Genomic DNA, 24,988 nt, shown 5'->3' with positions numbered 1-24,988 from the left:
CCTGCTGTTGCTAGGTGTCCTCCCAGGGCCCTAGGTCCCACTTTCTAGCTATTTGGTACCAAAAACAAAAACAAAAACAAAAACAAAACAAAACAAAAAAACAAAAACAAAAACTCCAAGGGGAGTGACAGACACCTCACTCTGTACAGGAAGATGGCGCTGGTGGGATGTGCTGCCCTGGTCCTAGACAAGAGCCATGTCAGGACGGACATACTGTAGAACTTCCATGAGGTTTATAGAAAGGGAATTAATCACTTCACAACACTGTGCAGCTTAAAGCTTCATTTTAAGCTGTAAGCCGGGTCTTTAATTCTTTCAGCTCTACTACATGCGATTCCAGGTTAGTTTTAGTGCTGCAAGAAGAGTCCAAGTGTTCTCCCTGCCTGAACCAGAAGAAGCAAGACACCTACCAATGGCCAGGGTATTTTCACCTGTCTCGGTGTCCAGCCTGAGGCCATATGTCACTGCCTAGGGCACCATAACCTTTATGCAGAGAAGTGTTGTCACATAGTTTTGCTGTTGCTAGGCGGTTCAGAGGGATCTGTAAGCAGGGGCTCAGTGCTGCCGTTCCGGGATCCTCCTGTGTCTGATGCCCTGGCCACAGAGAGGAGCTGCTGCTCCATCTAGTTTCCAGTTGACCGCTTTCCTGAGCCAAGAAGACAAACAGTTACATTCCACATCTCAGAACACATCCCTGTGGAAGAGGCTCTGTTAATCCCTGGAGAATAGCTGAGCTTTGAGGGTCGAGAGCCCCAGGACCTGGGGGGAACATAAAACAACAGTGTGTTTCCAGACATACAAAATGTCCATCATTCCTCAGTGGTCCAAACGTGCACAGCGCCATGTTGCCTGGGCAGAACAGTGTGCTGAAAAGCAGGTGGGAGGTGGAGAAGATCTGAGTTCTAGGCATGGCTCCACCACAATTTGCCCTCTGGACTTCGGGCAAGCTGGTCCCACCACAGAGGGACAGAGTCCTTGGGAAATGACAATGAGGACTGTAAGGTACCTCTAAATCTAACCTCTTTAGGAAGGAATCTAAATTGAATTAAAATGAAGAGGCTGGCCACTGAAGCCTGCTCAACCCTGTGCTGGCTAAGTACCACATGCTCTGCCCCAAGGATTGAACGGAAACCATATTTACTACGCTCTCCCACCTCCTGCGATAGGGTAGGGTGAGGTGGGATCTGATGTTGGTTAAAGTGACCAGAAGAGAGATTAGTTCAGAGGTTTACACGAAAGCAAGCTCACAGGTTTTCCTACCTCAGCAGGGGTATCAGGAAGTAAATATTTTCTTAAGTTTGGAAAGGAATCCCTCATTGTCCTCCCCAGCCTCTCGCCTATCCTTGCTTCCTGCGGAGCTATCCATGGTTCTGCCACCTGGGCACAAACAACAGAAAGAACCGAGGTCAAGAGCACATACCTCCATGCAGCAAATGCCAGCCCCACCTACCCACCTAACTGCCCAAAGGCTGAGGAGTAGCCAAGGGCCACTCCAGGAACATAAGGGCCACTCTCAGGCTGGCAAGGGGTACCTCAGGTATTAGACTGAAGCAAATGGGACACTCAGAGCCTTAGGAGTCACAGACCCACAGAAGGCAAACAAGAAAAAAGGGAGGGGAAGGGACTGTCTATAATCTGAACAGTGACAACAACGGCAACACTAAGTGCCAGAGGCCTCAGAGCCAAGACACAAAGGCTATGCAGTAGCTCATCTTAGCATACTCTACTGTACAAGTTCACATCTCAGCTTCATGTACACAGAAGCAATGCTGTCAGGTCCACCTAGAGTCCCAAAGCCCACTAGAAAGAGGCAGACCCTAACTCAACCCCAGCCCAGACTCTTAACCACCAGACTATTGGCTACAATGTAAGCAATGGACCTCAAGAAAAGATCCAATTCCTAACCCACTGCCACATTTCACACTGCCTATGTTGTATACATGTCTAAGATAATCCAGGAGTGAGCTGCTCTCACCCAGGATCCTCTGCTGTACACCCCATCTTGTCTCTTCTCACAAGACCAGTGACATGTGTTGTACACGGGCGTCTTGAGAGAGAAGCAGGAGAATCAAGACTTCAAGGTTATGCTCCACTACATAGTGAGTTCCCTGTCTCAAAAAACAAAATATATAGGGCCTCTATGCAATTTGGTGAGACCAAGTGGTAAAGTACAGCCAGTGGCATGGTACCTGGCATGAATTAGAAGTGCCACCAGTGGTGACTTACAGTGTCAACACATTATGTCTGTCATCATTTACCAAAGAAATGAAATGTATTTTATCTTACAAGACTCAGGAGGTATAGGAAGCCCATGGTTTATAGATGTGTTGTGTTGTGTTAAGAGTCCTTTATGTTACTTAAACCTTTACATATTACAAAAGGAAATGCTCAGAACTGAGCAGAGAGCTGTGCAGGCTCTGGAGCTCAGCTGTTTCCTGGCAGTTTTGTCCACCACCCAGACTGTTTTAAAGCAATTTTTTTTTTTGAAAAAGAGAAATGTGTGTGTGTGTGTGTGTGTGTGTGTGTGTGTGTGTGTATGTGTGTGTATGTGTGTGTGTGTAGCCTTGGCTATCCTGGAACCAGCTCTGTAGACCAGGCTGGCCTAAAACTCACACATCCGCCTGCCTCTGCCTCCTGAGTGCTGGGATTAAAGGTGTGTACCATCACTGCCTGGCTACATTTTTCTTTTTCCTTAAAGATTATAATTACTTTTTATGTGTATAGCTATTTTGTCTGCATGTACATATGTGCATCACGTGCTTGCCTGGTGCCCATGGAGAAGACCATAATAAGTCATTGAATTCCCTGGAACTTGAGTTAGAAATGGTTCTAAGCCTCCCAAGTGGGTGTCGGAAACCAAATCCAGGTCCTCTGTAAGAGCAGCAATGTCTCTGAGTCACCTCTGCAGCTCCCGATAGCACCGACCTCACTCAGCACGTTGCTTAAACCACTCCTTTCCGCATGCCCACTCTGTCTGTCCTGCATCTAGATGCTGCATCAACTATCCCAGGGAGATGGATGTGAACAATGTCTACTCACCCCAGAGAGGGGACAGACACAGAAGAAGCAGTTCCAACTATGTCTGGCCTGAGGGAACCAGTGTGACTTTTGGGTTTACTTGCAGACATGGATGAGGGTTGCTTACAGGAACATTGGTGATGCCCAAATGTTCTCAATGCAGAAAAGTCCTACACGTGGTCAACGACCTAACAGATGCATCATGGAGTCCCCTGTCAGTTAACCTTCCAGAGAACACATGCTATGGAGTAGAATTAGATACAGCTAGCAGGAGGTGCTGGAGGGAGGGACAGAGAGAGCCTCATGACCCTCTCCCCAACCCATCTTTGCAAGATTATCAAAAAGCCCATTGGTTTTTGTTTTTGAGACCTCAGGGATTTTAGGCTAACACTTTATCAACTGAGCTGCTTTACAAAATCAAATCTGGGAGTCAAATTCCCAAAGAGATGCAATTTTGAAAACAATGACAACAGAGGTTAATGGAAGAAAATAGTAGAGACATTCTAAAAAGGATGGACTCTTCCTGTCCCCACCTGAGCCCCGCCCTGCAGAACAGAAGCTCCCTGGCAGGAGAGGAAAACACTGTGTACAGAGCAAATCTCGTGTATTATGAAACCTTGGGGACTTGTCATGAAGTTATAGGCACACAACCAGAGTTCTATGGAATAACTTGTCCCACTTCCTATTTAGCTTAAAAGAGAACACAAGAACTGGTATGGTGGACCAAGCCTTAATCACAGCTCTCAGAAGCCTAAGCAGTAGGATCTCAAGTTCCATGCCACCAAGACCATCTCAAACAAGCGAACATGAGTGAAAAACAAAGAGAAAAGTTTATGCATTATGCATCTAAACACTAAAATAAATATCATTTGGTGTTTGGTCAAGCTATAAACAGGGCTCTTGTTCTTAACAGGAGCTCAACAAAACTTCCAGGGAAGGCTGCTGGGATTTCCACTTCCACTACTGTCTCTTCCTTCTGAGAACTCCAAATCTTCCCTCTAATCTGCTGGAAAAGCTGCCCTAGCTCTGAATACTGGCTATAAACCACCACACACTAATATAAGGCCACTCCAGATCTGAGAACTCCGTTCAGGTTCCCACAAAAACAAAATGATGCAATGAGGTAGAAACACGTGCAGCTGGGCACAGCCTGTCCTGTCCTGTCCTGTCCTGTCCTGTCCTGACCTGTCCTGACCTGTCCTGACCTGTCCTGACCTATCTCAATCAACAGAAGCTTCACCTGAGAAACAGCCTCAGGGGCACAGGAAAGCTCCAGCCCAGACATCAACCACTTGTGTCTGAGTTCATGACATCTGAGCCTAGGTAGCAAATCTGTTCATGAAGTGGGAGATAGTATCTTTATACTGTTGTTACCACTGTTTACTTTGGAATCCTAGTAAAGTGTCTATAGTCAGGAAGGCTAAGATCTGTTCAATTCATGTCCCCCTTAAACTATTACAAAGATTTCTTGGAGATAATTGCCCGAAGTCACAGGGCAAGTGGCAGAACCAAGGCTAGAACTCAGGAAACACCTCTTAGGCACAGCTGCCGGGCAGCAAGTGCTCCTGGACTTTCTTAAATACATGGATGCAGTGAACATCCAAGGAGACGCACCCATGAGAGATGGCTGTATACCCACGAGTCCCCTCTTCCAATGACTTTTGGGGGCCTATGAAAACTCAAGTTCTGAAATATCTGTCAATAGAGACTCAAGGTCCCTCACAGCGCCATGTCAGTCCCAGGCCCCTTACCAGTGCTTGTGTGGGTGACTCCATTAACCGTCCCCTCCACGTCAGTCTCATCCTCAGCATAGCTCAGGATCAGGTTCTGCTGCCTACTGCTCAGCCTCCTGTGGACCAACAACAATTAGTGGCCAAGCACTTCCTCCAGGCAGCTCTTGAAAGCACATAAGGCACCTACATGTCTGACTCATGCAGAGGCACACACTGAGCCAGTGGTGAGAAACTGACGGCCAAGTCAAAGTTTCAGAAAAGGGCTCTAGCCAGCCTACACATGGCATGTGTGGCTCTGGCAGGCCTTACCCTTCACTATTCTCTCTTCCTTGCAAAACTGTTAGATCACATTCCTAAAGCTAGCCATCAAGGCCTATTCCCTTATCTGGCCACTTCCTCCTCCCGACGCTGACCACCAAGGTTTAACTATCAAAGTATTGGAGTCCAGCAATCAAAACTTCCCTTTTGGCTCCCTAATAAACATGTTCAATCAAAATTAAACACCTCATCCTAACACGGGGGGGGGGGGTCCCCTTTACCTTTATAGACAGCCATTTGCCTATGGCATGTCTGCCTCTATCCATGCCCCTCACCCTTATTCCCTTCCCTTTCTCTCAAGTCCTCTATCTCCTATCTTTGTCTTGTATTCCCTACCCTCTGTTTCTTTGGGACAGATAAACATCCTCTGTCCTGAGAACCTGGTCTTGGGGTGTCTTGTGCTAATGCTGGTCCTCTGAGCTTCTCTCTGAAGCCCTGAGTTGTTTAAGCTGTCATCACTGCTAAGCCAGATGCTCACAGGCTGGGGTGCACATGCTCTGTGTGTTTGTCAGGCAACAGGTGAGAAACTAATCTCACAAAGGGACAAGAGCTGACACTGGCTTCCTGAGAGGAGCAGGCACAGCACATGCTGGATGCCACAGCATTAAGCCCACAACACATCAGGAGTTCAGCAGCTCCTGTGTCATTCATTCCACAACTCAATGAGACCAACTTACTATAGCCAATGCTCAGATGGGAATCAGGTCAGACAAAAATGGTTCAAAGGAAGAAAAAACTTGCCCAAGCCAAGAGCTCAAAGGGCAACTGAACTGCTGGGTGCTGGGCCTGGCAGCTAAAAGGCTCAAAGGATACCTGTTTGCTGGAACAGTTTTGGCCATAGTCTTACTGAATACTTACTTTGGAACTCTGACCTTGATGTGAATGTAGTGGTCACCATAGCCATAGCTATTAATCCGGGGGATGCCTTTCCCAGTCAAGCGAATCTTCTGGTCTGTCTGAATCCCTGCAGGGATCTGTTGAGTAAGAAATATGCTGAGCCAGGCGTGGTGGCACACGCCTTTAAACCCAGCACTTGGGAGGCAGAGGCAGGCGGATTTCTGAGTTCGAGGCCAACCTGGTCTACAGAGTGAGTTCCAGGACAGCCAGGGCTACACAGAGAAACCCTGTCTCAAAAAAGAAACCAAAAAAAAATATATATATATGCTGATGTTTCCTGGTTCCCACTATTCAAAATAAAACATCTCACTATACAGAGATAATCCTGAGATGTCTTCAAAAAAGGACTTCCACCAGGTGTGCAGAACTAACTAGCCACACAGTTGTAGGACAGCTGAGAGCTGACCCTAGAAACAGATGTGAGAAGTGAAGCAAAGGCTTTAGAAGCAAACCATTGAGAGCAGGTGTGAGACTAAGATTGCTCTGTTGCTCTCAAGAGCTGGATAGCAAGGACCCTAGAGAAGCAGAGATTCCAGGTGGTCTCTAGGAGGAGGTGGAAGATACTCCCCAGTGACCATTGCCACAGCCTAAGGTATGCCCAAAGTCTCTGTACCCAGAGGCTGGAGAAGGCCCTGAGACAAATATAGTGGTATAAGTGTGGGTACAGGAAGCATCCATTTACAGCTGCAATTAAAAACTAGAGATGGTTGACAGAAAGTGGTAGCTCACATCTTTAATCCCAGCACTTGGAAGGCAGAGGTAGACCAATCGAGTTCCAGGCCAGTCTGGTCAACACACAAAAAACCCTGTCTCAAGTCCCCCCTCCCGCAAAAAACAACAAATACAAACCCCCAAACTAGAGGTGGTCACCAGAGTAGCACATAGTAGCCCCAGAGCCCCTGCTCTCCAGACATCCCTGAGTGGGAGTGTGTTGAACAAACAGCACCTTTTCCAAAGCATTAGTGATGCTGTTAGTCCCCGGGACACTGACATAGGAAGAGGAGGCACAGACCAGGGAGCAGAAAGGCATGGAGTTGTAATTACTCCTCACGGAACAGCCTGCAGCCCCCGGTGTCACAGGCTCCAGTGCCTCTTCTATTCAGAGTTCCTGACAGGCTGGACACTCAGATTTAGACCACCTCAGCTATTTCCCAATTTCCCATTAAAAAAAAATAAATAAACAACTGGGCACGGTGGAACATGCACACAAACCTAACACAGGGAAGGCAACTGGATTACAAGTCCAAGATCAACTGAGGATACATAATAGCCATCTCAAAAAATAAATAAGTAAAACAGAAGGGAGGGAGGGAGGGGAAGGGAAGAAAAAGGATCAACAAGCTGCCAGGGCAGCAGAAACAGCTGTCCTCATGCCCTCTTACCGTCACGTTGATTGTCTCATACAGGCCCTGGGCTTTGGCTGTGCCCCCAAGAATAGCTTGAGCTATTGAAATAAAGAGGTCCGAGTGGATGTCTGCACCGTCCCTCCGGAACACAGGGCTTTTCTGCACCTAATGCCAGAGAGAAGACAGGTGTAAACATGGTGGAAGTGCTGCCTGAGGCTAGACACCAGTCATGTGTCTTGTCAGACCTGACCTTGGAACCTAACACACTTTAACCTCTTTGCACTTAACTAGCACCGAGAGACCTACACCTCTCATCAATAGGAGACAGCACCGCAAGGCTCTGGAGGGACACAGCCTCCACGCACACTGCACTGCAGAGCAATGTCTGCACTGCTTCAGCCTCCATCACTACTTTTAATTACAGAAGAAAGAATGCGATTGGGCTTTTAAATGTTTTCCCCAAATCTTACTAAACCACAGACCAATACATCTACAGAGGTAAACGTGATCTGCAGAAGACGTGGAGGTGCCTGCCACACAAGATGAAGATCCACAGCACTCATGTAAAAACTGGGCATGGCAGTACACTGCTGGGAAGTGTGTGTGTGTGCACGCGTGTGAGTCTCTGAGCTTACTGCCCAGAAACCTGAGATGAATCACTGAGCGCCAGGTTCAGCCAGAAACGATCTCAGAAACTAAGGGACAAGGAATGAGAAAGGAGCCACACCAACCTGCCTTCCACATGCACAGACACAGGCTTACACACGGCTTTCCGTTGCTCACCTAACACAAGCTGCCTTCAGGACAACAGTCAGGACAGGAATTTATTTGGCTTACAAATACTGTTTTTCATATCTCAAAAATATCCTCTGCCTTTGACTTCTTTTTTTATTATAAAATGGAAAGTGCAGTTGGATCCGCTACCAAATTCTTATAAAATGCCCTCCAGGTTTCTGCCTTTATGTGGTTTTTAAATTTTATTTATTTTGCAGTACTGGGGAAAAAACCCAGGGCTTTGCACATATCAGACACACCACCACTAAGCTACAGCTCAGCACATCCCTTCATCTGTGAATTCTCCAGCTAGAAGATCTACCCCCCCACACTATTTTTATTTACTGTGCTATCTTTGGCTTCAGAGAAGATGTCACTATGTTGTCCAGGTAGACTCCAACTTCAGACTTATGTAAACCTGCTGCTTCAGCTTTTCCTGTACAGGTAGTGCCACTATAGCCAGCTTTCCTACTATTACTGGGGCCTTGCTTCAAATCCTCTGTGGGGTCCCCAGCCTCTGCCTCCCAAACACTGAGATTACAGGTATGCACCACCACCATGGCCAGTCACTCAAGGAACTTTACCTACATCCTCAGTCCTATTTCTTTTTTCCTTTTTTTTTGGTTTTTCGAGACAGGGTTTTTCTGTGTAGCCCTGGCTGTCCTGGAACTCACTCTGTAGACCAGACTGGCCTTGAGCTCAGAAATCTGCCTGCCTCTGCCTCCCGAGTGCTGGGATTAAAGGCGTACGCCACCACGTCTGGCTGAGTCCTATTTCTTGTTTTTGTTTTCAGTCTTGTTTTTAAAGACGGGGTTTTACTGTATAGCCCAGGCTGGCTCTGAACTCAGGATCCTCCTGTCTCCATACCCCACATGCTAGGATTGTGGGCACGTGCCACTTACTATCTCTAGTACTCGATTCCACATAGAAAAACCCTGTCTCGAAAAACCAAAAAAAAAAAAAAAAAAAAAAAAAAAAGGTTTTGCTCTCTAACCAACAATTTATACAGAAACAACAACAACAACACACATCAGATGTTCTGGGATTTGTGTTCTATGTTTCTTTCTTTTTTTTGTTTGTTTTTTTTTTCCTCCCCAAGATGGAGTTTCTTGGTGTAGCCTTGGCTGTACTGGAACTCTCAGTGTAGACCAGGCTGGCCTCAAACTCAGCCTCTCTCTTTGTAGTGCTGGGATTACAGGCATGCATACCACTGCCTGGCTGTGTTTTTAACTTGTCAGTGTTGTGAGAAAGCTTCATTCTCTACACATAAGCATGAAAGCAATTAATAATCATGCCAGGCAGCCTTTCCTTAACTGGAACAGCAACACCTGTGCCCATGAACTGTCCACCTTACTACAATGAACAATCTCAGCTGCACCCACTCCAAGACAACAAGACCCAACATAAGCTGACAGGCAGGCACCTACCCTGAATGTGACAAAAATTTCTCGTTTTCCCACTGGCATCCTTACAGTCTGACCATCTTCAACTCCTAGAACAAAAGTTCCAAATAGCAGTTATGGTAGGGGTCTCCCACAGCAATTTCACCCCAGGAAAAGCCACTTGTGCAGGTTTCTTCTTGTTTGGCTATGAGGGCCTCACTCTGGACCTCAGGCTGACCACAAACCTGTGCTCCCCTGCCTTAGTCACCTGAGTGCTGAGGTTAACAGTTTCACTATGTAGTAGCCTGCTTCCTGTTCATCGTGGTCCTCACTGAGTGAAGACAGAAGAGACAGAGGTCAGAAAACTGGGACAGGAGCTGCAGCACCCCAAGACGAGAACAGAGTGGGCACATTGTAAAGTTGACTGGTACACAGAAAACTTGAGTCTAGCTCTTGGGGGCTGCCAAGATGGCTCAGCGGGTAAGAGCATTGACTGCTCTTCTGAAGGTCCTGAGTTCAAATCCCAGCAATCACAGGGTGGTTCACAACCACCTGTAATGAGATCTTACACCCTGCCCCAGAGCTAGCAGGGTTAATCAGAGTGAGTAGAGGTCCTAAAAATTCAATTCCCAACAAGCACACGAAGGCTCACAACCATCTGTTCAGCTACAGTGTACTCATATACATAAAATAAATAAATAAATCTTTAAAAAAAAAAAAGGAGTCTAGCTCTTCCTTCAACCAGGGCGTTGGGGCTTTATCTCTAGCTGTACAATCATGCATACAACAGGCACACATGCTGGCCCGTCTTCGAGACAGTGGCCCACCTGCAGGCACAGGGATTGTCACGCGCTTCTTCTGCTTGGCTTGTCCTGCTCCCCTGCAAACCACACAGGGATTTGTAATGATGGAGCCCCGGCCACCACATCTCCGACATGTAGAACGCATCACAAAAGGCCCTGTATTGATAGTTTCCTGAAGAAGAGAAAAATGCTAAGGACGTAGATACATTGTTTTATCAAAAAACTGTTTCATTAAGACTTTATATAGCACAGGTCTATTATCTTAAAATATGGAGGGTAGAGACAGATCAGGAGTTCAATCAAGGCTAGCCTAGGTTACATGAGACTCTGCCCACACCCTACCCCCATTGGGGGGCGGGTGTGAATAACAATTTAAATACATTATATAAACACATAAAAACTTCAAAGAAGGGCTGGTGAGATGGCTCAGTGGGTAAGAGCACCCGACTGCTCTTCCAAAGGTCCGAAGTTCAAATCCCAGCAACCACATGGTGGCTCACAACCACCCGTAATGAGATCTGATGCCCTCTTCTGGTGCATCTGAAGACAAAGACAGCTACAGTGTACTTACATATAATAAATAAATAAATCTTAAAAAAAAGAAAAAAAAAATAAAAAACTAGAAAAACTTCAAAGAATAGAAATCTTAAATCTTAAGTGGGAGAGACAAGGGTATGAAGAAAGGGAGGGAGCATGGATGGACTGATTTTTTTCTCCTTATATGCTGTTCTAGAACACACTTCTTTTAGAAAACAGGGACAGGACCTCATACTGCTAATCTGAACTACTTTTTCTGGTGGAGGAAGAAAGATGATATCTCATGTAGCCAAAGCTGAAGAATAAACTCGACCTTCTGATGTTTCTGACTCCACCTCCTACCAAGTGCCCCATGGGAGTACAAGTACCTACAACCACACCTAGCACAGAAGTCAATTCCCCACCCTGACCCCCGCCCCTGGCTGTCCTGGATCCTGTTTTATAGACCATAGAGATCCACCAGCCTCTGCAAATGCTGGAATCAAAGGTGTACGCCAACACTCAAATATTTTAAATGAATATATGTATATGTGTGTGTGTGCATATGTACGTGCTGAGGACTGACTTCAAGGTTGGGCATGACGGCTCACACTTGTTTGGATAGCACTAATGAGACTGACAAATGAAGACTAACTCATACTCAAAGGCCGCCTGAGGTATATATTGAGTTCCAAGTCAGCCTAGATTAGAGTTAAAGCCTATCTCAAACAAAACAAAATATGAATTCAGAGCTCTGAGCATGCTAAGAACATGTTCACCAATTAGAAACAGCCCTATACAAGAACTCTAAATATAGAATGCCTGCACATGATATAGAAGAACAATTCTGAATTTGAAGCTAATATGGTCTAAACAGCAAACTCCTGCGCAGCCAGAACTATACACTGAGACTCGGTCTCAAGGAATAAAATTAAAAAAATATATATAAAATGGATGGCAAGATGGCCAGCAGGTAAAGGCACTTAAAGCCATCAAGCAAAGTGTCTTGAGTTCATCCCCAGGGTCTCATATGATGAAAGAGAAAAGAGTCCCACAAATTGTCCTTTGAATGCCGCATGTGGGCACGCATGGCACACATGAGCATACAATAAATAAATAAATAAAGTAATAATAATTAAAAAAGACTTTTAAGAACTATAACCAGGCATGATGACACATGCTTATAATTCCAGTATCCAAGAGCCTGAGGCTAGAGAGTTGATATAAATTCAAGGTCTGCCTGAAATAAAGAGTGAGACCCTGTCCTTCCTCTAATCCCCACTCCCTAGAAGAGCCAGGGTGGGACAGTAGCACTTGGAAGATAAAGGAAGGGGGATTACATGTTCAAGATCATCCTCACACATATAGGTAGTTGGAGAGCAGCCTGGTACAGTGCTAGGGGACCCAGCCCAAGCTCCAGGACTATCTAAATAAAGGATCTCTTGGAACAGGAAAGAAAAGGTTGGAGAGCAGCACAGGCAGGTGGGTAACAGCAAATCATTTCCAGGAGAAGTAGGGACAGGGCCCCAAAGCATCCATCCTTACCATGCCCGAGCCGCCACAGTAGTGGCAATGCTGCACTTTGGTTCCAGGCTCGTTCCCCTTGCCGTCACAGCGCTCACAGGTATCCATAATGTTCACAGTGAACTCTTTGTTGACACCCTTGGCAGCTTGATTGAATGTCAATTCCATGATGTACTGAAAGAGTGAGGCATGGCCTGTCACTTAGCTTTACAATGACTACAGTGATGCTCTGTTTCAGGTCAGGAGGGCACTGGCCAGTAGCTGGAGTTACCTCTGAAGTACCAAACATGTGTATATGTACACTTTTCAGGGGAAGAATGGGCAGTATTTACTTAGTTGGTCAATACATATAAAATACAGATTCTAAAATGTTTTAGGTAAAAATTTTCTCTTCAACTGAAGACATGAATAATGTCTGCATTTAACACTTGTTTTGGCCTAAATCTAGATTATCTCCCAAAGGCCCAACACTTGGTTTTCAACTTAGTACTAATGGGAGGTAGAGGACCTTGAAGAGGTGGAGTCTGGTGAGAGGTTTTATGACACTGGGGATGTGTCCTCTTTATTTTATTTTTAGAAATCAGTGGCTCTCAGCCTTCCTAATGCTGAGATCCTTTAATACAGGTGTGGTGACCCCCAACCATAAAATTATTTCATAGCTGTAATTTTGCTACTGTTATAAATCATAATAAAAATAGCTGGTTCGAAGGATATCTCATATTCAAGCCTTACCCGAGGAAGCCACAATCCATAGCTTCAGAAGCCCTGCTCTAGATGAATCCACCTACTGAGTAAGCAGCTATGGATAATGACATCACAGTGTACATGTTCATTACTACCTAAAGATTTCCAAGTATTCCTTCCTGTCAAATGGATGACACAAAAACTAAAAAAGACCCCTGTGTTGCACTTGAACCTAAAAGTTGATCCTTTAAAATAACAAACATTGGGTATGATGGCACATGTCTTTAATCCTGGCACTTGGGAGGCAGAGGCAGGCAGATCTCTGAGTTCAAGGCCAACCTGGTCTGCATAGTGAGTTCTAAGACAGCCAAGACTAGAATGTAAGACCCTCTCTCAAAAAATACAAAAATAAATAATAAGAAACGTACTTCCTGAGGCTGATCAAACACATTCTGGAAATCACCAAAAGGAGAAGATGAGAACTCCCCAAAGATCTTCCTGAACAGCTCCTCGGGGTCAACAGAGGGTCCTCCTCTCCAGTAGCCCTGCCCAGAGCTGCTGGTCCCAGGGTCAAAGCCAGCAGAGCCGTAAGCGTCATACTGCTTCCGCTTCACTTCATCACTCAACACCTGTGATGAAAGAGAGCACAGCAATCAGAGAGGTCTGAGTCGTCTAAGACTCAGGGATTCAGGCAACACAGCTCATGACAAGCAAGTCTGTCGACTTACTAAGTGCAAAACATTCTATAAAAGTCGGGCATGGTGGTGAAATCCCACCAGTGAGAAGGCTAAGGCAAGAGGATGAGTTTGAAGACAGCTTGAGCTGCACAGTGACAACCTGTTTCAACAAACACCACAATCACATTAGAGATCAGTGCTGGAGCATTCATTAAGCCTCTGCACATCCTTGGGTTCAGTTTTTTGTTTTGTTTTGTTTTTGAGGGGTTTTTTTGATTTTTTTTTTCAAGACAGGGTTCTCTGTATAGCCCTGCCTGTCCCGTAACTTACTCTGTAAACCAGGCTGGCCTCGAACTCACAAATCCTCCTGCCTCTGCCTCCCAAGTGCTGGGATCAAAGGTGTGCGCCATAAATGTAAAATAGCCAGGTGGTGGTGCACACTTTAGATCTCAGCACTAAGGAGGCAGAGGTGGGCGGTTCTGAGTTCGAGGCCAGCCTGGTCTACAAAGTGAGTTCCAGGACAGCCAGGGCTACACAGAGAAACCCTCCATGTCTCTAAGAAAAGAAAAGAAAGGAGAGGACAAGACTGGTAAAGCACTGTACTTTTTTGGTGTTTTGATACAGGATTTCTTTCTCTGTGTAGCTCAGACTGTCCTAGAAAAAAATGTGGAAAAGAAATATTTATTTTATTTGGTGTTTTGCCTGTATGTATATCTGTGTGAAGGTGTTGGATCCTCTAAAACTGGACTTAGAGATGGTTATAAGCTTCCAGGTGGTTGCTGGGAATTGAATCTAGGTCCTCTGGAAGAGCAGACAGTGCTCTTAACCACTGAGCCATCTCTCTGACTCCTTTCTTCAGCTTTCAAACGTACACTCTCATCAGGCCCTCTCAGGGTCCACAGGCTGCAGCTCCAGACTGGGCTACTGCCACTGCTTCCAGCTTTAGACTGAGCAGCTACCAGTTGCTCTGATGCTACAACCTGTAGGTGCCACCATGGGCTCTTGAGCAGCACCTTTCTTTTACAAATAATTTTTTTTTATTATTTGGTTTTTCGAGACAGGGTTTCTCTGTATAGCCCTGGCTGTCCTGGAACTCACTTTGTAGACCAGGCTGGCCTCGAACTCAGAAATCCGCCTGCCTCTGCCTCCCGAGTGCTGGGATTAAAGGCGTGTGCCACCATGCCCAGCACAAATAATTTTTATAAGCCTGGCATGGTGGTTCTTATTTTTAATCCTAGCATTTGGGAGGCAAAGGCAAGCAAATCTCTTAGTTTCAGCCATCCGGGGTACAAAGACACCCTGTTTTAAAAAAAACAGTAATAATTTTATGTGTATGGGTATTTTGCTTGTATTGATGTCTGTCTACCACTTGTGTACCTGGTGCTCTCAGAAGCCAGAAAATCATCAGGTGTGGTGTTGCATGTTATTAATCCCAGCACTGAGAGGAAAGGGCTGGTGAATCTCTGTGAGTTCGAGGCCAGCCTGGTCTACAGAGCAAGTTCCAGGACACCAGAGAAACCCTGTCTCAGAAAGAGGAAAAAAAAAAGCCAGAGGAGGGCACTGGATCCCTTGAAACTGGAGGTATAGATGGTTGTAAGTTACCAATTGGGTGCTGGGAATTGAACCTGGGTCCTCTAGAATGCTTGTAACTAATGAGTCATCTCTCCAGTCCCTCAGCAGCTGATCTTATGATCCAATTAATAAATCTCTGATTGCCTATATCCTATAGGTTCTACTTCTCTAGAAAGCTCTAGCACAGATTAGCTATGGCTGACAGGTAATAAAACCTTCATACTTACTGAACTGTGACCATACATGTTGCTATCTCGGCCCTTGAACACATAAACACATGCAGAACCCATTAGGGATAGTCAAGTCCAAGAGGAATGCTATGGTAATTTGAATGAAAATGGCCCCCACAGACTCACAGGTAGTGACACTATTAGAAGGTGCGGACTTATTGGAGGAAGTGTGTCACTAAGAGTGAGTTTTGGGGTTTCAGAAGCCAGCCCCAGTGTTGCTTTCTCTTCCTGCTGTCTGCTGATCCAGATGCAGAACGTGAAGCTACCCTTCTAGCACCGTTAAAAAAAAACTTGCTGTGGCCATGGTCTCTCTTCACAGAAATAAAACCCTAACTAAGGGGCTGCAGAGATGGCTTACTGGTTAAAAGCACTGACTATTCTTCCAGAGTTCAATTCTCAGCAACCACATGGTGGCTCACAACCATCTGTAATGGGATCTGATGCCCTCTTCTGGAGTGTCTGAGGAGAGCGACAGTGTACCTGTAAACATAATATTAAATAAATAAATAAATAAATAATAAAACAGAAACAAGAACAAAAAACAAAAACAAAAAACCTAGCTAAGACACATGGTCATTCTCCAATAATTCTGTAACTGGTCAATGGTTCCTTCACAGATATTTGGTTTCTTCCTATGTGCTTTACGGTCTATTTTTACAATTGCTAACTTAAGTCATCAAATAAGGACTGATTTGATCAGTCTAACTGGGATTTCCCGAAATCAGCTATCAATATGAATTACCTGAGGACATTTATTGATCAAATGTTCTTGTTTTGTTTTGTATTAAGGCAGACTATATAGCCCTGCTTAGCCTTAAACTTACAGAAATTCTCTTGCCCTCAGCCTCACCAGTGCTAAATTACATTTATGCTACCACTTCAGGTCTCTTTTCTTTTTAAAAAATTACACCTATTCCTTTTGTGTACATATGTGAGTGTTCAAATGCTATGGAACTCAGTAGGGGTCAGAGGACGATTTATGGAAGTTGCTGAGGATTGAACTTGTCATCAGGCCTGGCAGCAGATAGATCGCACCAGCCTATTTTCTTCATTTAGAGTCTAAGTTAGCAGAACTAGCAGGGATACAACACCACATTGGACTGTATGATATGCCAAGCTATCTTGTGCAGTACAGACTCTGATGTGTGCACAGAGAGCTGAATGGCCAGTGAATGCACCCACACAAGTCACATTACCTCATAAGCTTCTGCCAGCTGGGAAAACTTCTCCTTGGCTTTGGGATCATCCTTATTTGTGTCTGGATGATATTTCTTGGCAAGCTAAGGGGAAAAAAAGTAAATTACTATAGATATGGATAGTCACTAAAACAGAACCCAAATACTTGCTACAATTATGCCTCTTTATAACATCTGTCTCTCTTAAGACAGCAACAAATTCTTTTTTTTTATTATTTGTTTTTTTCCAGACAGGGTTTCTCTGTATAGTCCTGGCTGACCTGGAACTTACTCTGTAGACCAGGCTGTCCTGAACTCAGAAATCCACCTGCCTCTGCCTCCCAAGTGCTGGGATTAAAGGCGTGCGCCACCACGCCCGGCCAAGACAGCAACAAATTCTTAAGCAAGATTTAAAATTTGAAAATAAATCATTCCTTCACAGATGTCTTAGGGGCTAGAGAGATGACTCAGCAGTTAAGAGCACTGGCTACTCTCCCAGAGGTCCTGAGTTCAAATCCCAGCAACCACATAGTGGTTACCTATAATGAGATCTGACACCCTCTTCTGGTGTGTCTACAGTGTACTTATATATAGTAATAAATAAATCTTTGAGGCGGAGCAAGCAGAGGTCCTAAAATTCAATTCCCAACAACCACATGAAGGCTCACAACCATCTGCACAGCTACAGTGTACTCATATATATAAAAATAAATCTTTAAAAAACAGTAATAAGTAAATACTTGACTAGCCCTTTAGCATGCAGGCACTCATGGAAAGCCGAGAGTAAAACAGCATCCTGGTACTCTGAACCTATGCAACAGCGGAAGCAAATAACCTGCACAATTTTGGTTGGTTGGTTGGTTTGGTTTTACAAGTCAGGGTTTCTGTAGCCCTGGCTGTCACAGAATGAGCTCTGTAGACTAGGATGGCCTTAAACTTATAGAGATCCCCTTGTTTTTGCCTCTCTGAGTGCTGGGATTAAAGGCAGGTGCCAAACTGCCTGGCTTTGGGTTTTGTGATTTTGGTTTTTGGTTTCGTTTTGTTTTGGTTTTGAGACAAGCTGGCCTTAAACTCACAGAGCTTCGATTGCCTCTGTCTCCCAATGCTGGGATAAAAAGGCAGCACAAGCACACCTGGCCTGCCTGCTGTGCACGTTTTTGAAGAATTATGTAATAAATGTATGATAGTTACTGCTATAAAAAATAAAAAAATTAAGAATTAAGAAAGAATCATGAGGAGCTGGAGAGATGGCTCTGCGGTAAGAGCACTGACTGCACTTCCAGAGCTCCTGAGTTCAATTCCCAGCAGCCACATGGTGGCTCAAAAACATCCGTAATGGGATCTAATGCCCTCTTCTGGTGTGTCTGAAGACAGCTACAGTGTACCCCTATATATAAAATACATAGTAATAAAACTGCTTTAAAAAAAGAGTAATGATGTTTACCTATATAATTTCTATTTATTTATATATCTCATAATTGTGTGGACAGCATGGTGTACGTGTGAAATCAGTTCTCTCCTGACTTTAAATGGTTTTGGAGGAATTGAACTCAGGTCACTAGGCTTGATGTCAAATGCCTTTACCCACTGGGCCATCTTACCTGCCTCTTCTCTTCTTTCTTAAAACAACGTTAACTGATTGGTATCACATTCATTGCCCACCAAAGGCACCCCAAACTCCATCTTTCCCAGATCATTCCATAGGCTCAGCTGCTTGTGACCTGCCTTAGCAGGCTATACACCAAGGCAGTAAGGACCAGACAACATCAGCACCAATCTGGGTTGAAGAGATGGTTCAGTGGCTAAGAGCACATACCCGTTTTCCAAAAGACCTGAACTCAATTCTCAGCCATATTAGATGGTTCACAGCTGCCTGTAACTATAGTCCCAAGGGGATCCGTTACCCCTGTCCTCTGTGAACATCTGCAGTCACATGCATCATGTGCATATTCCACAGATGCACAATTTTAAAAACTAAAATAAAAGCCGGGCGTGTTGGCGCATGCCTTTAATCCCAGCACTTGGGAGGCAGAAGCAGGCAGATTTCTGAGTTCGAGGCCAGCCTGGTCTACAAAGTGAGTTCCAGGACAGCCAAGGCTACACAGAGAAACCCTGTCTTAAAAAGCAAAAAAAAAAAAAAAAAAAAAAAAATTAAAACAAAACACACACACACACACGTGACCAGCAATCTTTCTACAGTCTCATCAGTAAACCTAAGACCAATACAGACCTGATAATAGGCTTTCTTGATATCTTTCTGGCTGGCATTTCGGGGCACTCCCAGTATCTGGTAATAATCGTCTTTGGCCAAAGAAGCACTTGTGTGGAAGGAGGTGGTACAAACAAACGGGAAACTTTTTGTTCCTATAAATGAAACAAGAAAGTAAGTTAGTCTGGGAGTTTATCCAAAAAGAAGAAATTATAACTAAGTGACCAGCTACGAAATATCTGTAAAAAAAGCAAACAAGCCCCAGCTACAGGGCCTATTCCCACTGAGTACACTAGAGGCCAAATGCAATGTTCTTCAAATGTGGGCAAAGCTCAGGGACATAGTTCAGTAGGTACACTGCTTACCAGGTATGCATAAGGCCCTGAGTTTGATTCCCTGCACTGAACAAACCCAGCATAATCCTAACATGGGGAGAAGGATGCAGAAGATCAAAAATTCAAGCTCCATTCATAGCTACACAGGAAGTTCTAGGCCAGCCTGGAACATAGAACACCCTGTTTCCAAACTAAAAACAAAAACAAACAAACAATCAGCCAGAGAAGTTGAAAGTGTATAGAAAGGAATTAAAAAAAAGAAGGAGCAGGAATAGTCAGAATGAGATTGCGGTTGATTCTTCAGTCACTCCCAGAGAGACATTAGACCTCCATTCTTGGTGATCCTATATTGGATCTCTTTACTGCTACCTGCCTGGCTGTATTCCTGCACTCCTCACTCCTTCCAGTATCAGGAGCATGAGTCTATTAGTGGCAAAAGTTTGTCAGCTGTACCAGCTTCTACAACATCAGCAGACAGCCCAAGGAAACTGTGAATAACCCGCAGGTAACTATTACACAGCGGATGGATGCTTTTTTCTATTCTAAAGGCCAATGATTAGCAACTACTAGGAAATATCTGGGTTTTTTCTCTACAAAGTATGTCCAGTACATATCTTGCTTTTTGAACCCAGAATAGGATTAGTCTTCATGTTGTTCTAAGAATGCCTAATCCAGTAGCTAGTTGCTGATTTCTTTTTTATGATTTCTTTTTAGTTCCTATGTTTTGGTATTTTGACTGTAAAGAGGTGTCAGATCCCTGGAACTACAGCCACAGTCAGCTGAGAACTACCATATGGGTGCTGGGAATTGAAATTGAACCTGGGTCCTCTGGAAAAGCAGTCAGCATTCTGAACAGCTGAGCCATCTCTCCAGCCCCTGCTTGGGACTTGAGGAATGATCACAGACTAAAGTTTGGGGCCAAACTGATGACCTTAGATGTGGTGTCAGGATACACCACTACAGGATGCCATGTCCACATATATCGTCACTTGAGATAAAATATGCCCACTGTAGCCTATGGGCTGACTTGAGGAAAGCCAACTGCAGTTCTTCAGTTATGCTTTCACACAGAAGTAATACTTAGTAACTGTGTACATTCACCTCCATATCTCTCTCACACAAGGATACATAATTTAAAACCACTCTAAGGCAAGCATGAGGCCCTATGCTTGATCCCTAGAACTACCCAAAATAAAGTTCAGTGCTTGCTTCCTTCATTCTCACTGAAGATGAAGTGATAACACAGTATAAGGCACTATGATGACGGAAAGATGGCTCAGCAATTAAAAGCACATACTGCTCTTGTAGAGGACACAAGTTCAGTTCCTAGTCCCTAAGTCTAGCAGCTCATAACTTCAGGGGATCAGATGCCTCTGGCCCCTTTGGGCACCTGTACTTAAGAGCACATACCCACACACAGACACACATATACAGAACTCAAAATAACTTAAAAAATATTTTTTAAAGAGAAAGACAAGGGGCTGGCGAGATGGCTCAGTGGGTAAGAGCACCCGACTGCTCTTCCGAAGGTCCAGAGTTCAAATCCCAGCAACCACATGGTGGCTCACAACCATCCGTAACGAGATCTGTCGCCCTCTTCTGGAGTGTCTGAAGACAGCTACACAGTGTACTTACATATAATAAATAAATAAATTTAAAAAAAAAAAAAAGAGAGAGAAAGACAAGATCGTGGCTAAAACACTTCAAGGCTTAATGCACAATAACTTGACACCCACTTCAGCTATAAGGAAGGTAGGTACCATACCAAGACTACCAGTCTTTAGCTTTGTGACTTTTTCAAGTTTTTTAACATCTAAACCTGTTTCTCCATAAAATGGAATGGTTAACAATGCCTGTCACATTGAAACATTCTCCAAGGAGTGAAATCATCATCCTTCCTACACAATGTTTAATTAAATGTTAGACTCCATTATTACATTCACTGACTTAAGGATTCTAAAAGACTGATAAATGCCCTTCCATTACACCACGTGATATTTAGGATGAACGCTATGAAATGACAATTCATCACACTCTAACCTTAATGAGGGCAAGCACCTGCACCTCCCTTGATTTATGGGTGCCTAGCACTCACTAAATGGCAGTTACATCTTCCACTACAAGCTAGAACGTGAAGAAAAAGAGAAGGGCTATGACAAGGGGACAGCAGCCTGGACAGAGAGGTGAACTGTTGACAGAGGTGAAGGTTCATGGCGTTCGGAGCTCCACGCAGCTCTTTCCCCTCGACGGCTTCTGGGTAGCCAGCACCTTGGCCTCTCTGCCTCCTGCTTGCCTGTGTCCCCAGAAATTCCTCTCTTGGGCCGGAAGACCGCTCCATCCCGCTACCCTGGTCATCAGATGGAGCCGAGTCGCCCTTTCTAATCCCAGGAGCCTCTACTCCAGAGCTGGAAGCCTCCCTCACCTGTGAGGCGGACACCGGGTCTCAATGTCAGCAGCGCCCGGGGGCCGTGAGCGCCCATGGAAAGCCCGAAGGCAGAGACGCACAGCTTGCGACACAGGGATGTTGCCACTACGCCCCCCTGGGGCTGCTGGACCCCTCTCCCCGCTGCAGCCGGCAGCCGGGGAGTCCCCACTGCCACCCTCAACCAGCGTGGGGAACACCACGCAGCCATTTTGGCCCGGGGACACTGCGCCTGCGCAGACCGTCGCTGGTCCGCCTAGCCGGTCGCGTCTTCCGGAGGCAAGGCATCGGTAGCACGCAGAGCGTAAGCATTGCGCACGCGCCTCGGTCTCCGAACCGTAGAACCTAGGCTAACATGTACAAGTGCTAGACTATGAGGATGTCAGTTTGTAACTTTTGCCTGTATTGGAATTTTGTGATGTAGGAACGAGTGCTGCACTTTACTTGTGAATGTTGTCGCTGAGTGCAGCAGCCATAATCTAGCGAGCCTTGCCCTGGCAGGGACTACAAACCCCAGCAGACAACGCGGATTCAGTATCAGATTCCGGTATGCCCCGTGTGGATGCCCTCCCTTGACCCTGAAAATTACATCTTATTACACGTTCTCTCAGAAAGGCTCCACCCCGGTTGTTGGCTGCAGTTTTTCCGTGTCTGATTCCTTCGCAGCAAAACTTGAAACACTCAGGTCCGTCTTAAACACGTTAGCCTTCTCCAAACTTTAGCGAAAATTCAATGAGCCTATTATGTATTGTGCGCCTGCTGTTTGTTTTTTGTTTGTTTGTTTGTTTTTTTGGTTTTTCGAGACAGGGTTTCTCTGTGTAGCCCTGGCTGTCCTGGCACTCACTTTGTAGACCAGGCTGGCCTCGAACTCAGAAATCCGCCTGCCTCTGCCTCCCGAGTGCTGGGATTAAAGGCGTGCGCCACCACGCCCGGCTTGCCTGCTGTTTGTTATCCATGTTCTAGAATATAATGTTAGAGGAAACCCGCTCCAGGGGAGCAAACTCGCCTTACAGGGACAGACTTCTTATTAAGTAACAACGGTAAGAGCTACCAAAGGTGCACAGTTACGAGCATACTAGTGTACTCGATCTGTTTCTTACGAAATGTTTCTTACACGCATAAGGCTTGGCAGTTGGGGGTGGGGGGTGGGCTGTAAAACTTTCTGAGTCATAATGTCCATAATTGAACTTTGATGAAAAGTGCATCGAGTACAGATGTAGTATTCCAAGTGACGAAAACACCAAAAGCTGCCATACTAGACTGAGATAGGATGATCAGGAGTTCAAGATCATTTTCCGCTATAGAGCAAATTCGAGATAGTCTGGGCTACATGAGACCCCATCTTCGAGTTCGGCCCGAAGGAAAATCCAATTCCCCAAACTCCAAAAGGCAGTCCAAATATCCAGAAATAAGACTCAACCTGGAGTACAGGAGGATTTCTAGTGGTTAGATAAAAAACAGCAAGTCAGGCAATGGTTTCTCACAAATTTAATCCCAACACATGGGAGGTAGAGATAGGCAGATCTCTGAGATTGAGGCCAGCCTGGACTACAGAGCAAGTTCCAGGATAGTTGGGGCTACCTGGAGAAACCCTGTTTAAAAAAAAAAAAATTGTGAAGCTGGTTCCTATATCAAAAGGAGTCATTTTCTTTATCCCTGGCTGATGGGACAAGTGGCTATCTGTGGTGACTATTAGCATACCAAAGCACATCAGGCCTTCAGGCTCCCTTGTACCACAAGTACCTGTTTCAAATTTCAAAGTTCATGCTAGCACCCTAGCTCTTCTCACTTCTCCCCCTACTCCAAACTCTGCAGCTCATGGGTCCCCCTTCCCCAAGCTTATAACCCTGCAATTCTCTTTCTCTTTCTCTTTCTCTTTCTCTTTCTCTTTCTCTTTCTCTTTCTCTTTCTCTTTCTCTTTCTCTTTCTCTTTCTCTTTCTCTTTCTCTTTCTCTTTCTCTTTCTCTTTTTCTTTCTCTCCTCTCCTCCCCTCCCCTCCCCTCCCCTCCCCTCCCCTCCCCTCCCCTCCCCTCCCCTCCCCTCCCCCCCTCAAATTACCAGGTCTAGCATACTATGGAGCAGTTATGTCATCAGTTTATTACAAAAAAATTTTTAAAAAGCTATAAAAGCTGGTGTCTAAATGTGTAAAAGTATGTGCTTAAACCTTAAATTTAGTGTACATAACTGAAAATGAAGCCAGAAAGCTAGCCTGGGGCTGGTTAGTTAGGAAAGTGAAAATTTTCACCACCCTCCCAAATAAAAGGAAGAGAATCTGAGGGCTTATGAATGGGTTTAGGATGATCAATCTACATTGACACCACACACACACACACACACACACACACACGAGTGCACAAGAGAGAGTACACTGGCACTTTCTTTCTTTCTTTTTTTTTTTTTTTTTTTTTTTTGGTTTTTCAAGACAGGGTTTCTCTGTGTAGCCCTGGCTGTCCTGGAACTCACTTTGTAGACCAGGACACTGGCACTTTCTAACCCCCAGTTTTGTACACAAAATGTGTGTGCATGTTACCCTGGGTAGATATCCATAACCTTCACCAACCAAATTCTCAGTGGATTCTGAGACTCGAAGGTCAAAAACTACCAATCAAGCAGAAAGTAGTTATGGAGCTAGTGTAAAGTGCAAGGGCAGCTGGAGAGCTTGTGCATAGGTGTCAGTGATGGGAATAAGGAACATTTCAGTGAAACAAGGAGGAAGGCAAGGCACAGGGAATGAGAGGGGAGAGTTCTATAACGCATCCAGCAGCAAATGCATTCAAATATCTCCAGCACAATGACTAAGAGTATGAACTAAAAAAACAAAACAAAACAAAACAAACAACAACAACAAAACGTTGGAGCTCCTACTGCTCAAATCTCAGGCTCTGCTGTACGCGCTATAGCAACGTCATCAATCCTTATAGTGCCCAGGCTAGTCTCAAACTTGTGGGCTCAAGCCAGCCTCCCACTCACTCTTGAAATTTTCTAAGAATACAGATAGGCACCGCTGAGCCCTGCAAGAATCATTTTTATTGGAGCTAGAGAGAGAATCAGCAGTTAAGAGCTCTTGCTGTGCTTCCAGAGAGCCTACCTTTGATAGTCGACCGTTACAAGGAAACCTTGTCATAAGTGTCTGCTGTCACCAGTAGACTTTCTAAGGCCAAGACTGACTACATATTCTGTCATGTTCTGTGTCCCTGGAAATCAATCACCATAGAAGTCAGTAGAACGGCTTTGTATAGTTACCCACAATAAGCTTGGACCCGAACCAACCACCCAGCAGCACTTCCTGCACCTGCGTTTGAGCTTTTATGATATAAGCTGTCCCTGGGATGGACCCCAACATAAGAGAGACACCTTCACCAATATAAGAAAC

At 45.1% G+C, this 24,988-nt stretch overlaps 1 protein-coding gene across 2 annotated transcripts; it reads right to left on the bottom strand.

The window, feature by feature from the left end:
- Positions 1-280: 280 nt before the first annotated feature.
- Positions 281-21,866, bottom strand: Dnaja3 (DnaJ heat shock protein family (Hsp40) member A3). 2 transcript variants are annotated; one of them, XM_021184933.3, is made up of 12 exons: positions 21,616-21,866; positions 18,880-19,013; positions 16,671-16,754; positions 13,424-13,624; positions 12,333-12,485; positions 10,296-10,443; positions 9,514-9,578; positions 7,349-7,477; positions 5,928-6,043; positions 4,770-4,867; positions 1,261-1,377; positions 281-646 (listed from the first exon to the last, which is right to left on the bottom strand). In XM_021184933.3, the coding sequence occupies exons 1-11, from the start codon at positions 21,824-21,826 to the stop codon at positions 1,274-1,276; spliced, it is 1,443 nt and encodes a 480-aa protein (XP_021040592.1). In that variant the 5' UTR covers positions 21,827-21,866; the 3' UTR covers positions 281-646; positions 1,261-1,273. The 2 variants fall into 2 exon arrangements, with proteins under 2 accessions (XP_021040592.1, XP_021040593.1); XM_021184934.3 differs by lacking the exon at positions 1,261-1,377.
- Between the last annotated feature and the right edge of the window lie 3,122 nt (positions 21,867-24,988).

Source organism: Mus caroli, unplaced genomic scaffold (genome assembly GCF_978045245.1).
Source record: "Mus caroli unplaced genomic scaffold, Mus_caroli_1 scaffold_17, whole genome shotgun sequence".
Taxonomy (NCBI): domain Eukaryota; kingdom Metazoa; phylum Chordata; class Mammalia; order Rodentia; family Muridae; genus Mus; species Mus caroli.
Note: the sequence above shows the minus strand (reverse complement) of the source record. Positions and strands in the feature narration are given on the sequence as shown.